The 12,515-nt window shown below is 40.3% G+C and overlaps 1 protein-coding gene across 3 annotated transcripts in view; it reads left to right on the top strand.

Moving 5' to 3' along the window:
* The window catches only part of VAV3 (vav guanine nucleotide exchange factor 3), a 435,514-nt gene that overhangs the window by 271,939 nt on the left and 151,060 nt on the right, over positions 1 to 12,515 (top strand). For all 3 annotated transcript variants that reach the window (XM_086391510.1, XM_086391513.1, XM_086391511.1), the window contains exons 16-17: positions 2,889 to 2,990; positions 3,298 to 3,398. In XM_086391510.1, coding sequence (XP_086247636.1) covers positions 2,889 to 2,990; positions 3,298 to 3,398 — 203 coding nt within the window. The remainder of the gene's footprint in view (positions 1 to 2,888; positions 2,991 to 3,297; positions 3,399 to 12,515) is intronic.

The raw sequence follows: 12,515 nt of genomic DNA, 5'->3' as shown, positions 1-12,515 counted from the left end.
GTATTGACATCTCTCTTATCTTTAGTTGGTGTTTGATATGACTTCATCTAATTCCCTGGACTTTTTGCATACATATCCTTTCCTGAGTAACCCTATTTCTTAATGTGCTTAAATCATTACATATGGATTCCTGGTCCCAAGGACACTGAACATACAACTGTCCTGCAGTGAAATTCCTAGGAGAATGGGGACCCTCTAGAGATTCAGTCCCAAGGCTCATAAAAGCATTGTCCTGATTACATCATTATTATGTGGAATTAGAATCAGCAATTTATAAATTAGAGCCAAGACTCACTGAACACTAGCTCTGGGCTAGGCAACGTCCTAAGCACTTCACATAAGTTGCCTTCCTTTCCGAGTTTGATTTTATTAGTATTCCTGCTTTGTACTATTAACTTGCCCAAGGTCACCCTGTTAGTGATTTGCATGTTAGGATGTAAGCCCAGGTGGTCTGATTTCAGATTCCTGCTCTCAACCATGCTTTTATATTCTGTAGTGCCTCAGTAGCAGGGTCATAGAGTTAACTTTTATTCTTTAGTGTTTGATTTAAAAATTTTAAAATAATATGCAGTTAAGTTAAAAACTAGCCCCAAATTTCCAACCGTTCTTTCTACCATTCTGCCATACATCTTCAAGTCTCGCTTAACTTACAGCAACTACTGTCAACAATATTTTCTATTTTTTTTCCTTTATGTAAGATTTTTCTTTTTAACCTTTCAGTGTAATCTTGCTCTCAGCTTTTATCTTCTGAAAAGTCAGCTTATTCCTAGTTAGTTGGTGAAAATGTTAAATGCAAATGGTAAACACACACACACACAACACACACATATGACTTGGGCTGACCCTAAGAGAAAGATGTTCTAGGTAGACTTCTAAAATTAATTAAATTCTTAGCTATTTTGTATCTATTTACTTGAGTTCCTGCCTGAAGGAGACCTACTTGTATTCTGAAACTCCAGGCTGATGAATTCTTCAAGTTTGCCAGACCGAAGTTGCTGTTTGAGAGTTCTTCTATCACTGCGTCACCTTGGTGCTCAGAGAGAGGTGGACAATGGGCCTCCCTGGCTGAGGAAACGGGTTTCCACGCTCATATCAATGCCTGGCTGTATGGACTCAAGAAACAATGTGAAAAGAATTTTGTTTCTAGATCATTATATTTTCTTCAATGTTTCCCTTCCTGAAGAAACACTCTGTAATTTTTAATCAGCAACACAAAAATGCCTCCATGGAAATGGCCGTCCTTTGCAGCACGCAGTGGAACACTTTCCTAAAAAGTGAGGTCGCCAGAAGCACAGAGCAGAGAAATCCCAGATGGCACTAATATTTGATTTCATTTTTAGCACGGTTATATTCAGCAGATGGATTGCAAGGCTGACCTTGCTGACACTTCTGCATCACTGCCTGCTACTCCAATTGCCTTTGTGAATGTTTTTTCGTAAGGCTTCTCCTGGTACCTCAGAGATTGATGCCTGGTTGCCCGCCTGTGTTATGCTTCATTATGCCAAGGCTGTGTGTGCTTGAGAGTCGCTGTGTTCTATAAAAGGGGAAATCCTGGCTCATCTCAAACTTTTCCTACAGTCTCGCAGATCATGTAACATCTCAGCCTCATCTTAGCTTTCTAGGGGTCCCTCTGATCTGTATTCATTTTTAATTTATCCTTTCATAATTTTTCTGCTTTCTTTGGTAACATGGACAAATTAAGAATAATATAAAAAGTCCTCTGGAAATTACTAAACTTAACAGTTTCCCATATACTTATTAACACAAAAATCTAATTATATGAAGGTGAATACTGTTGAATTCCTCCTTGCACTACAATTTTGGTGGCTAAGAGCACAGACCTGGGTTGGAGTTCCCAGCTCTGCCTTTTCCTTTAATGTAAACTTTTGTTGGGGCTTCCCATGGGATGCTAGTGGTTAAGAACCTGCCTGCCGGTGCAGGAGACATACAAGACATGAATTCAGTCCTTGGGTTGGAAAGATTCCCTGGAGGAGGGCACGACAACCCACTCCAGTATTCTTGCCTGGAGAATCCTATGGACAGAGGAGCTTGGCAGGCTACAGTCCATGGGGTTGCAAAGAGCCAAACACAACTGAAACGACTTCGGATGCACGCACGCAAGCCTCTATTTCCCTGTTTGTAAACTAGTGAATTGATTAGTGCCACACAGTTAGGATTGGTGTGAAGGTTAAGTGAGGTGTAATGAGCACATTGTGTTTTATCACAGTATCGGCACAGAGTAAATGCACAGTGAATGTCATTTTGCAGTACGCTTAGTATTTTTTTTTTGCATATGTGTATAATATAAAGAGAATATAAATGATAAAGTAATTTTGTTTACCTTTTATTTAGATTGCCAGAACTCTGGGTTGTTTTTAAGGAAGACATTTTTAATGATCAGACTGATGCTTTGTTTGAACTCTTTTGGGAAATTTGTATTCACTTTTATAGATCATTACATAATCCACATACCTATTTCGACAGGAACTCTGTGGAAATGCAGCACCCCTTCCCCTCCCTCCTGCCCCCTGCAGCTAGTTTCTATTTTGGTGATGTGGCTAGAGAAAAAAGAAATCATCACACAGCGTGAATATCCCTCAGGCTTTGTGTTTTTCCTGGCAGGTTGACCTACGTGGCCAGTCTGTAAAGTTCCCTGGGAACATGCAATTCTGAGCCGGATTCGGTTGCTTCAGTCTATATGTTGCTGGTTCTCACACAGTCAGATTTTGGTACCTATTTTAATGCAAAGCATTTGGCTTAGAAAACATTGTGTATTTAATAGCCTGTTTGTCTGAATCACCTCTCTACCCAGTGTAAAATTGATGAACTTAGACTGATGCTGTGTTGTGAAGCTTTCTTGAGGATGTTACCTCTTTCCTTTTGTCTAGATCCAACATAAGACCAGACTATGCAGACTCCAACTTCCACGAGTTCAAGATGCACACCTTCACCCGGGTTACATCCTGCAGAGTCTGCCAGATGCTCCTGAGGTCAGTTGGCGTGGTCTTGGTTTTCAGTTTAAAGGAACTGGTGTAACTGCCAAATGTTTCGGCTTCCCTAGGGTCCCAGTCAGAATGTTTTCTAATGGGTATATGCCTTACCAGTTTGGATCCATCAGATCTTTCCTTGGCCTTGTGCCTGGACCGTTCCTTCAGAACCCAGGAAGGTTCTCTCCATTGGCTTGAAGGGGACCCTGCATAGTGCTGTGTTCTCTTGTTCTGCTTCCTGGCGCTAATGGTTTTCTAGAGGCAGAATTTTGCACCTTTTAACCTATCACTCTCTGATTTTCCCTTGCAGGGGAACATTTTTTCAAGGTTATTTATGTGTTAAGTGTGGTGCCAGAGCACACAAAGAATGTTTGGGAAGAGTAGACAATTGCAGCAGAGTTAATTCCGCTGGTAAGTCATGTTTATTGCTGTGATTGGGCTTTTAATGAGAACATAAAACTTGCTCAACATAATTAAGGCCTAATTTACTCTAAATATGTGTTTATTATAACATATCGGCTTTTGACACTATTGTTTATGAGCACAATTAGAAAATGGTTTGAAATTCTTGTGACTTTTATACCTAGCTGAGCCACGGAGGGCTTCAAGAGGGACTTGGGAGGTTCCCTACCACCTGTTCCATTCACCCCTTCCCCTAAATCTCGCCAACACTATACAAACATAGCTGCAGCACACAAACAGAGTTGGAAAACAAAACAGGAAGAAATGGTTCTTTTTCTGTCTTTGGTTTTTGAATTTCTCCCCTTTTCTCTTAAATATTCATCTCCAAAAGGCTAAGGCTGCCAGGAGTAAACAGTGCACAGACTAATTCATGAATTAATGAATTGAATACATTGTCATTTTCCAGCCTTTAACAAAGAATGTACATCCTTTGGATTTTGTGTAAATGTTTTCCCCTTGGTTTTTAAAAATAATGCTTTATGATTGTAACCTGAGACAGTTTCTAACACTGTTGGCAATTATGCATTCAGTAGCCTTTTGCCTCTCTCTGCCCCTCTTGGGCTCTTTTCCTTCTCTTTCTTTTCTGGCCTCTTTATTATTTCTCTTTCTTCTTCTTTCTCTTTGTCCTTTTCCCCTGAGTTTCTCTGTGTTTTATCAATAAGACCTTTCAAAATCAGTAAAACTTTTTGAACAGAAGAAAGGGATCTTTAACAGCCTGAGTTCAAAAGGTAGCTGTGTCAACCTTTGATTTTCCCAAAGGGAAAGGTGGACATTGAATTATTTTGGATAATGTGAAGAAGTGAAACAGAGAATAATAGCTCATTTCAGAGCCCAGTTCAGAAAATAGGCAATCATACAAAACTTGTGAATCCTATTAGAAAATGGAGATCACGGCGCATTCCTCTCATTCGGCTCCTTCCATAGACGTATTTGCGAGGCTCCTCGAGCCACTCTCTATGCCAGGCTTGGGCAGTGCTTGGAGAAAGAGCCTGGCATTAGTTGAGCACCTGCACTGTGCCTGCCCTGCCTGCTTGGACTGATTGCATCCTCAGAAGAGCAGTGCCCAGGTGCTGATGGGAGTCACTGTGCTTATGCAGTTAATTGGCTCAAGGTCTGTAGGTAAAGGAGACAAGATTAGCACTTGCTAATGTTTCTGAAGGTCAGAAACAGTTTACAAAGGTATAAAATAGAAATAGTACATACATTTATTATTATTTAATTGCCTGTGCTGTATGTAGTTGCTCAGTTGTGTCTGACTTTTTGAGGCACCATGGTCTGTAGCCCACCAGGCTCCTCTGTCCATGGGGATTCTTCAGGCAAGAATGCAGGGTGTGTTGCCATGCCCTCCTCCAGGGGATTTTCCCAACCCAGGGACTGAACCCAGGACTCCCACATTGCTGGCATATTCTTTACCATCTGAGCCACCAGGGAAGTCCTAGAATACTGGAGTGGTTAGCCTATCCTTTCTCCAGGGGATCTTCCTGACCCAGAAATTGAACCAGGGTCTCCTGCATGGCAGGCAGATTCTTTACTAGGGAAGCCCTTTAATTGCCTACCTGATGCAATTTATCACTTATATTTGTGTGTGGGTCCATCTTTATCTGTCCTGTCCTTAAAAGAATCTGCCTGCCATGCAGGAGATGCACAGGAGACAGGGATTCAATCCCTGGGTCAGAAAGATCCCCTGGAGAGGAAATCGTGACCCACTCCAGTATTCTTGCCTGGAAAATTCCATGGACAGAGGCAGCTGGTGGGGTACAGTCCGTGGGGTCGCAGAGAGTCAGATACGACTGGGTGCAGTGCGCGCAGCACACCAGCACATTATTACTATTTAACTGCCTGCCCGATGCAGCTTATCACTTAATATTTCTGTGGTTTCATCTTTATGTGTTCTGTCCTTTATCCCCTTTGAGGACAATTAACATGTTATTTGCTTATAGTAGGTGAGTGGATTTTTGTCAGTCCCATAGCCCTGTCTTCTGAGTTTCAGTCTATGAGGAGTAGAAAGTGATCCCATAGTTGGCAAGGTTCTTGCAGTGTAAAGGGAATAGTGTAGGAGAGTGGTTGTGAGTCAAGCAGAGATGATTAAAAATCTGGCTCAGCTCTTAACTAGCTGCATGAACTTGGGGAAAGTGTGTAAACATCTCATTTATTCATCCGTAAAAATGAAATTAGAGGATTATTGTAGGGATCATATGAAATAATGTTGATGCATAGCAAAGTGCCTGGATACAATGAAAACTCAGTATTTTCATCCAAGGTGTTATGATAAGAAGCTATTTTTTGGGAAGGAATGCATACCCCTGCACTGAATAGTGGATTCTTAACCACTGGACCACCAGGAAATAGCACTTCTTGGAGTTTTGAACATAAGTCTTGTGTTCTCTTGATTCTTTGCCTGCATCCTTAAATTGCCCTCCATTCTCCTTCTGTTTTTCACATCTTGTCCTCATTCTTTTTCTCTCCTCTTTCTGTCCTTTCCTGTCCAAGATTTTTAAGAGACTGGTGGCACTGAATGCCCACAGTCAGGTAATTAGTGGTATGGAAGAGTCTTCCCTTTCTTTGCCTTCAGGTTAGGATTTGCTAGGTAGCCCTTAGAAATAAAGAGGTCTGTTCCTCAGCAGCCTTTTCTCCCTCACTGCCAAACAGATACCCTCTGAAAGTTGGAAGTCTCCTGACACCCTCTCCTCAGCCTCACTCCTTCCTGTTCTGGTGTAGGCTGTAGTCATGGGTAGATTTTAAGTTTGAGCTTGGCAGATCTGTGTGTGGTAAAATAGGTGGTATTTTGAGGACACGGGCAAACTAGACTTTATGGGCTGTTTCCTAGTCTGCAGAGAAATCCAGTTCCCAATATTGGTTTAAGTTTTTGCACAGTTCTTTGTTTTGACAGCCAGGAGTAATTGCTTGCAATTAATTTTCCATGAGTATAATTAATTTTCCATGAGTGATGTGATTGGAGCAAAACGGGTGTACGGGAGAAGGGCAGGAGGCAGGATGAGACATATCAGAGGCTGGAGACATGGTTTACTTGAATGGGGCTTTTGTACAGAGGAGAGAACTTGACTTTGGGAGAAATCATCCCAACAACCAAATTTAAAGCAAGTGAATAGTATTGATTTAAGGCAAACTTAAAGATTCCAAGTCTCTCTGTAAAATAAATCATAGGTGATTTGAATTGACCCCCGGTTTTATAGAGCTTTATGGCTTCATTGGTTAATAGTCCATATTCTCTTCAGGAGACAAAAAGAGATTCCACTTGGTTCAGTGTTACTCAAGAATCCATTGTGGTTCAGAAAGTCATGGCTAGTAGGAATGGCTAAGTTGTTGTAAACAAGTTGGATATAGTTGGGTTGGAAGACAGTTTAAAAAGTGGAGCCTTTCATTCAACACTGGGCATGTTTATAGCTGAGGGAGTGGTCAGTTGGAAAGAGTTACAAGTTGTACAAAATGACCCAAGGGCCTAAATGAAAGCTAAAGAGTCTTCCACCTTGCAATTGACATTTCCACTGGTCATCACATTGCTGGCCTTATTCAACTTGATTCTTCTCTATCATCTGTCACTGTTAATCATTCTTCACATCCTTTGTATATCATTAATTTTTCTGGCATTACCCATAATCTGCAACCCAGGTAGATAAGGCTCCATGTCCACTTAAGGCCTCTCTCCTGAGCTTTGAATTCCAAATCTTCATCTTCTAATGTATCCCTTCCTGGGTATCCTGCAGTGACCTCCAGTTTCAGATATCTAAAACCAATCTCAGTAGTCATCACTGCTAACTTCCTCCTATTTTTTGTCTTAAAGATCTACCACTCATACAGTCACCCAAAGCTGGGGGTCAGCCTTGACTTAACAGCCTCTCATCTTCATTCACTTACCTATTCTTCTTAGTTCTCCTCCTCAGTCTCTAGAAAATCTGTGTATATGGTATTGCTATAGATTAACTACAAAATCTCCTCCCTGCTGTTAGTTTTCCTTCACTATACACTTTGCAACGTGATCTTTATTAAAATCAAGGCTGATGTATCCCTTATTTTCTCAGTATATCTTCTATTCCTCAAAGAATAATGTTCAAAATTCAATTAGACAGTGAGCCTCTCTCTGATAAGAACTATGCTGAATTGATGTTCTGATCTCTGGGAGACCATGATGAATAGATAAGTAGGTGGGTAGACCAACAGATAGATAGAATAATGAGTAGAACTGCAGTATACCAAGATTTCTGGGCCCTAAAAATCACTGTGGTCTTAGAAGCAGAAGTAAGAGGCTGTAGGGGATTGGACAATTCCTGGTTCTACCCTTGGAGAGACTAGAGCTTGAGTGATTGTGGGATAAGTGGAATAAAAACCTGATCTGAAAAACTGAGTAGACTTTTGCATTCCTTTATAGTATTTATTCAAGTTAAAATTCACACCCTGAGCTTGATCACTAAGCTTTTAACAAGGGACATTGGGTTAGGTTAATAAGTAGCAAGAAGACAACCAGGCTCATGGGACACCTAATGACAAAAATATCTCTATTTCTGGAGGAATTTACTTCCTGTTCCATTTGGTCCCAATTTTTAGAATTTTTACTTGGCTCTTAGTGTTTCCTCTCCCTGAAATGTGCTCCATTTTCTCCCTACAGTTCCAAGATTACCCTCTTTTATTAATACTTCCTCTCCAATCTTTGCCAATCTTTTAACCTTACTCTACCCATCTAATAGTTGTCTGTATTAAATTGTTCTCTTATCTTAAAAAAAAAATTGTTCTTTAATTAGTTTGTGTATCGGTTTTATGTCTTTGCCAAGGTTAGGCTGTATCGTGGCAACCAAAAACCCCAAATCCCAATGGTTTAAACACATAAAAGTTTGCTTTTCACACATGTGGTATTTGTTGTGGGTCCTTGCCTTATAAGTAATGGCTTAGGGATCCAAGCTAGTTCCATCTTATGACCGTGAATTCAACATGTGACTCCTGGGCTTGCTGCTTTTAAGACCTTTGAACTGGAAGTGAGCAATTCCATTTTTTAGCATTAGAAGTCCATTGGTTAAAACCAGTCACATGGCCTCAACTTAATTACAAGGGAAGCTGGACAAGTAGTGGAACCCATGAACTTTTTGGTGAGCACTACTGTCTCTGACCATTTTATTTTTAATTTTATTTTTTAAGAGTTTTTCACAATGAGTACCCATCCTCTAATCAGCCTTTTTTTTAATGAAAGTTTGTAGCATTTTATTCTATTTTATCTTGACCATATCATGTGGCTTATGGGATCTTGTTCCCAGACCCTCGGCAGTGAATTTGCGGTGTCCTAACCACTGGACTGTCAGAGAATTCCCTCCTCCCCTTGTTATTTCCTTTAGTAGAAAGGAAATGCACATTCACCATAGGGAATGTGTTTCTCATCTTTTGTATCTATCCTTTAATATCCAGTCCAAAGTCAAGGTGTTGACCATCATGTTGTTACTCCTTCCTAAATAGGAATATTTTAACCGAACTACAATCCTTGATAGTGTTGGATGTGGTAAAGATACTAACCATTAAGCATTTGAAATAGCTCTTAGACGCTTCTTTTTTTGTGTCTGTGGAAATTATGTCTTCTTTGGATGTTGTCTTCCCTGGGTTCAGAAACCTTTTATATTTCATACTCTATATCCCTTAAATTTGTGTAGTCTTCATTCATCCTCAAAATAATAGTTAGTTGGCAAAAATGCAGTTCATTTCTAAAAGTAATTCATTCGTATTAATATTTGACTATGATAGATTATTAACTCAAGTACATTTCAAGTGTTTAAAAGGGTCCTTTAAGTTTATTTTTTTTCTAAGACAAACTGTACGACTTGGAAACAAATTTGAAGGTTGGGTGATTAGTGTATGTCTTAACATTTGAGGATTTGCATAGATATAAAGAGAAGGCAGTTCTAATCTCTTTTTTTGCTGAACTTGAGTTGACTTCTTCACATTCACCATGGCAACCTCAGATCAACACATACATGGATTCTGAGGTGTGCTGCCAAAACTTTCCAACCTTAATAATGAATAAGTATGAACTCCATTGTGTGAGACTTTCTCAACAAGTCACTGCAAAACTGATGTAATTCTAGAGTGGCGTTTCTTTCTCACAGTATGCTACCATGCAGGTCTAGCCCTAGATGCAACCTTTGGGGGCCTTTGTGTGTTTCCCTTGTTGCAGTATATGGCTAAACTCCTCTTGTCCCCTTCTTAACTTGATGTTGATCAACATGGCTTGCTTTACATTCTCTTGTTTTAAACAAAGAAAGTAACATTGGAAGGCAAATATTGCTGGAGCAGATGACTTTGGTTTAATTCGTCTTTTCCTTTAGGGGGAATGCAAGCCTCAGATGCTCTAATATTTAACTGAAGCAGATCCCCATTTGCTTATCTGTTTAATCACTCTTTTATCTAGGCCAGGTTGCTGCTGCTGCTGCAGCCATCCCTAAAAGTAGCCTTGGTGTCATCATGGCTTAAACCTGCAAGATTGTTACCTAGAACCTGCACCCCAAATTGCCATCTGAAATAGCTCTTTTATAAATAGTATTGCAGTTTTTGGGCTTCCCTGCTAACTTAGCTGGTGAAGAATCCACTGCAGTGCAGGAGACCCTAGTTTGTTTCCTGGGTCAGGAAGATCCCCTGGAGAAATGGGGTAAGCTACCCACTCCAGTATTCTTGGGCATCCCTGGTGGTTCAGATGGTTAAGAATCTGCCTGCAATGCGGCAGATCTGGCTTCAATCCCTGGATTGTGAAGATCCCCTGGACCAGGGCATGGCAACCCACTCTAGTATTCTTGCCTAGAGAATCCCCATGGACAGAGGAGCCTGGTGGCTACAGTCCATAGGGTCACAAATAGTCGGACACAACTGAGCGACTAAGCACAGCACACTGCAGTGTTTTATCATGAGATAAATTTTAGAATATAATTTTATTTTATCCTTCTACCACTAGGCATTTTATCACATGACTTTCACATAAACTGAAGTTTAATCATTGATTTCATAACCAAAAAATGACTTTGGTTCTATTTAACATTATTTAAAGTCTTTTATATAAATTAGTTATCTTTTTTAACTTATTGAGACAATTTTATATTCTAGTTATTATTCCTTCCATTTAATTATTTGGGTCAATTTAATGATAGAGATGGCAACCCATTCCAGTATTCTTGCCTGGGAAATTCCATGGACAGAGGAGCCTGACAGGTTACAGTCCGTGAGGTTGCAAGAGTCAGATATGACTTAGGGACTAAACCACCACCACCAATCTTACATTAATAATTGTTAGAGTGAACTGAAAACTCTTATATGGTTGGGTCCTTGTTAGAGCTCCTGAAAAGACTTAAAATCAAAGTGTCTTTCCAAGTATTAGTTATGTTTTTGTTTTTTCAGAATATTGCTGTAGATCTGAGTGGTGAAAATAGGGTTTGTGCAACTTCCTCCAAAATTTGATCAGTCCTACTGCCTTTCAGTTTTAGTGTTTCATAAAAATAGAATATTAGCCACGATGATAAAGAACCTCAAAGGCTCTCCTGGTAATTACTTTCCTGTGATCCCTTTTGAGACAAATGATCTTACTGGGCACCAATTTGTTTAGTCTTAAGAAATAGAACTTCAGACAAGAGACACAGCTGGTTGTGTAATAATGTATGCATTGAGAGCCACTTGTGTTAGAAAACAAATATAATAGGACTGAAATTTATGTTTAAACAAATGAATGATAGGAGTCTAAAGTCTCAGTGAAAATCATTTGTCTTATAAAATACGTGCACTGTGCTTGGGCTGAAGATGGAGTTCTGCTCAGGCTCCAAGCACCTCAGTAACAGCCCTGCTCTGAATTACATTAAGCCGGTTGGGACATGATGAAAGAACACAAGGTATAAACCCCTTCAGGGCCCATGAGTCACCATCTAGAAAGGTTCTTGAAAGGGTAAGAACATTTTATAGTTTGATCAATAGGAGCCTGAGAAATCGGCTGCAGGGTAAGGGCAAGTTGAGGATTAGAAACTTTTGGAAACTTGAAGAATTGAATTACCATTCTAAGGAAATTTCCAGAAGAAAAAGAGACAGTAAAAGAGAGATCTTTTGTCATATCTCAAGCACCCATCTTTCTATTTGGTCAGAGTTCAGCCAAATACATTTGATAGTCATGAGCTCTTATTATCCTCATCCTGATGTGGAACTGTTACGCACAGAGAGTGTTTTAGAGCTCCGAGTGCCCGCCAAAGTAACTTTGGGTACATATCAAGAGGAAATGAAGGACGGTGTTGTAGATTTCAAAATCAGAGCAACTTTTCCATAGAATACATCATCAGAAGAGGCTGTTATTCTATTTTCCCGTCCAGAATTGACTTTTACTTTAAACATGTATGAAACAGTGTGTTGCAGTTGGGTTTTCTGCTCTCTCATCACTGTTATTTTTGTAAAATTTATAGCTGCTGCCTTCATATGGTTATCAGAATTTAGATCGTGTTTGTAAAGGGGCCAGTCAGTCTGATGGCACAACCACTGGGACAAGTACAAAAGTATAAATAAAAGGAGCCTGGTTAAGAATTTCTGAATTCAGCACAGATTCTAAGAGTTATTTCTAGTCCTTTGGCTTTTGCCCTCTCCTCAGAATATTTACAGAACCCTGCCATGAAATATGACTAAATAAAACCTCAGACTTTTAAGAGCCACTATTTATGTGCTCTGCCCAGCATGAGCAGATCACAGTGTGAACTGCACTATGCCAAGTCCATGGAAGAGATGAGCCTCTTTTCTGGATGGCAGTGGGGAGGGCGGGGGTGCTGTGGTGGCCAGGAGGACAGGGAGTGGGGGCAAGGAAAGGGTAAGTCCCCATTAAAGACTCAGGCCCTCAGAGTTGGAGTTGTATCCAGCACGAAGCCCCTTGTCCACTTTCCAATCTGGGTTACACAGAGGAGCCTTTGTGAAGAGCAGGTACATTCAATAAGAATTAGGAGGAAAGCTTGATGAGATGCAAAGAAGGAAAACAGGAGATAATAGGCAGCAGGAGAATTAAGGAGGGAGTGTTGCGTATGGTGGTAGCCAGTCTAGTTTTTTCCTTACTTGACC

The sequence above is a fragment of the Bos grunniens genome, chromosome 3 (genome assembly GCF_055505025.1).
Source record: "Bos grunniens cultivar Pamir isolate PY7600 chromosome 3, Bosgru_T2T1.0, whole genome shotgun sequence".
Taxonomy (NCBI): domain Eukaryota; kingdom Metazoa; phylum Chordata; class Mammalia; order Artiodactyla; family Bovidae; genus Bos; species Bos grunniens.
This window is presented reverse-complemented; position numbering and strand designations above follow the sequence as displayed.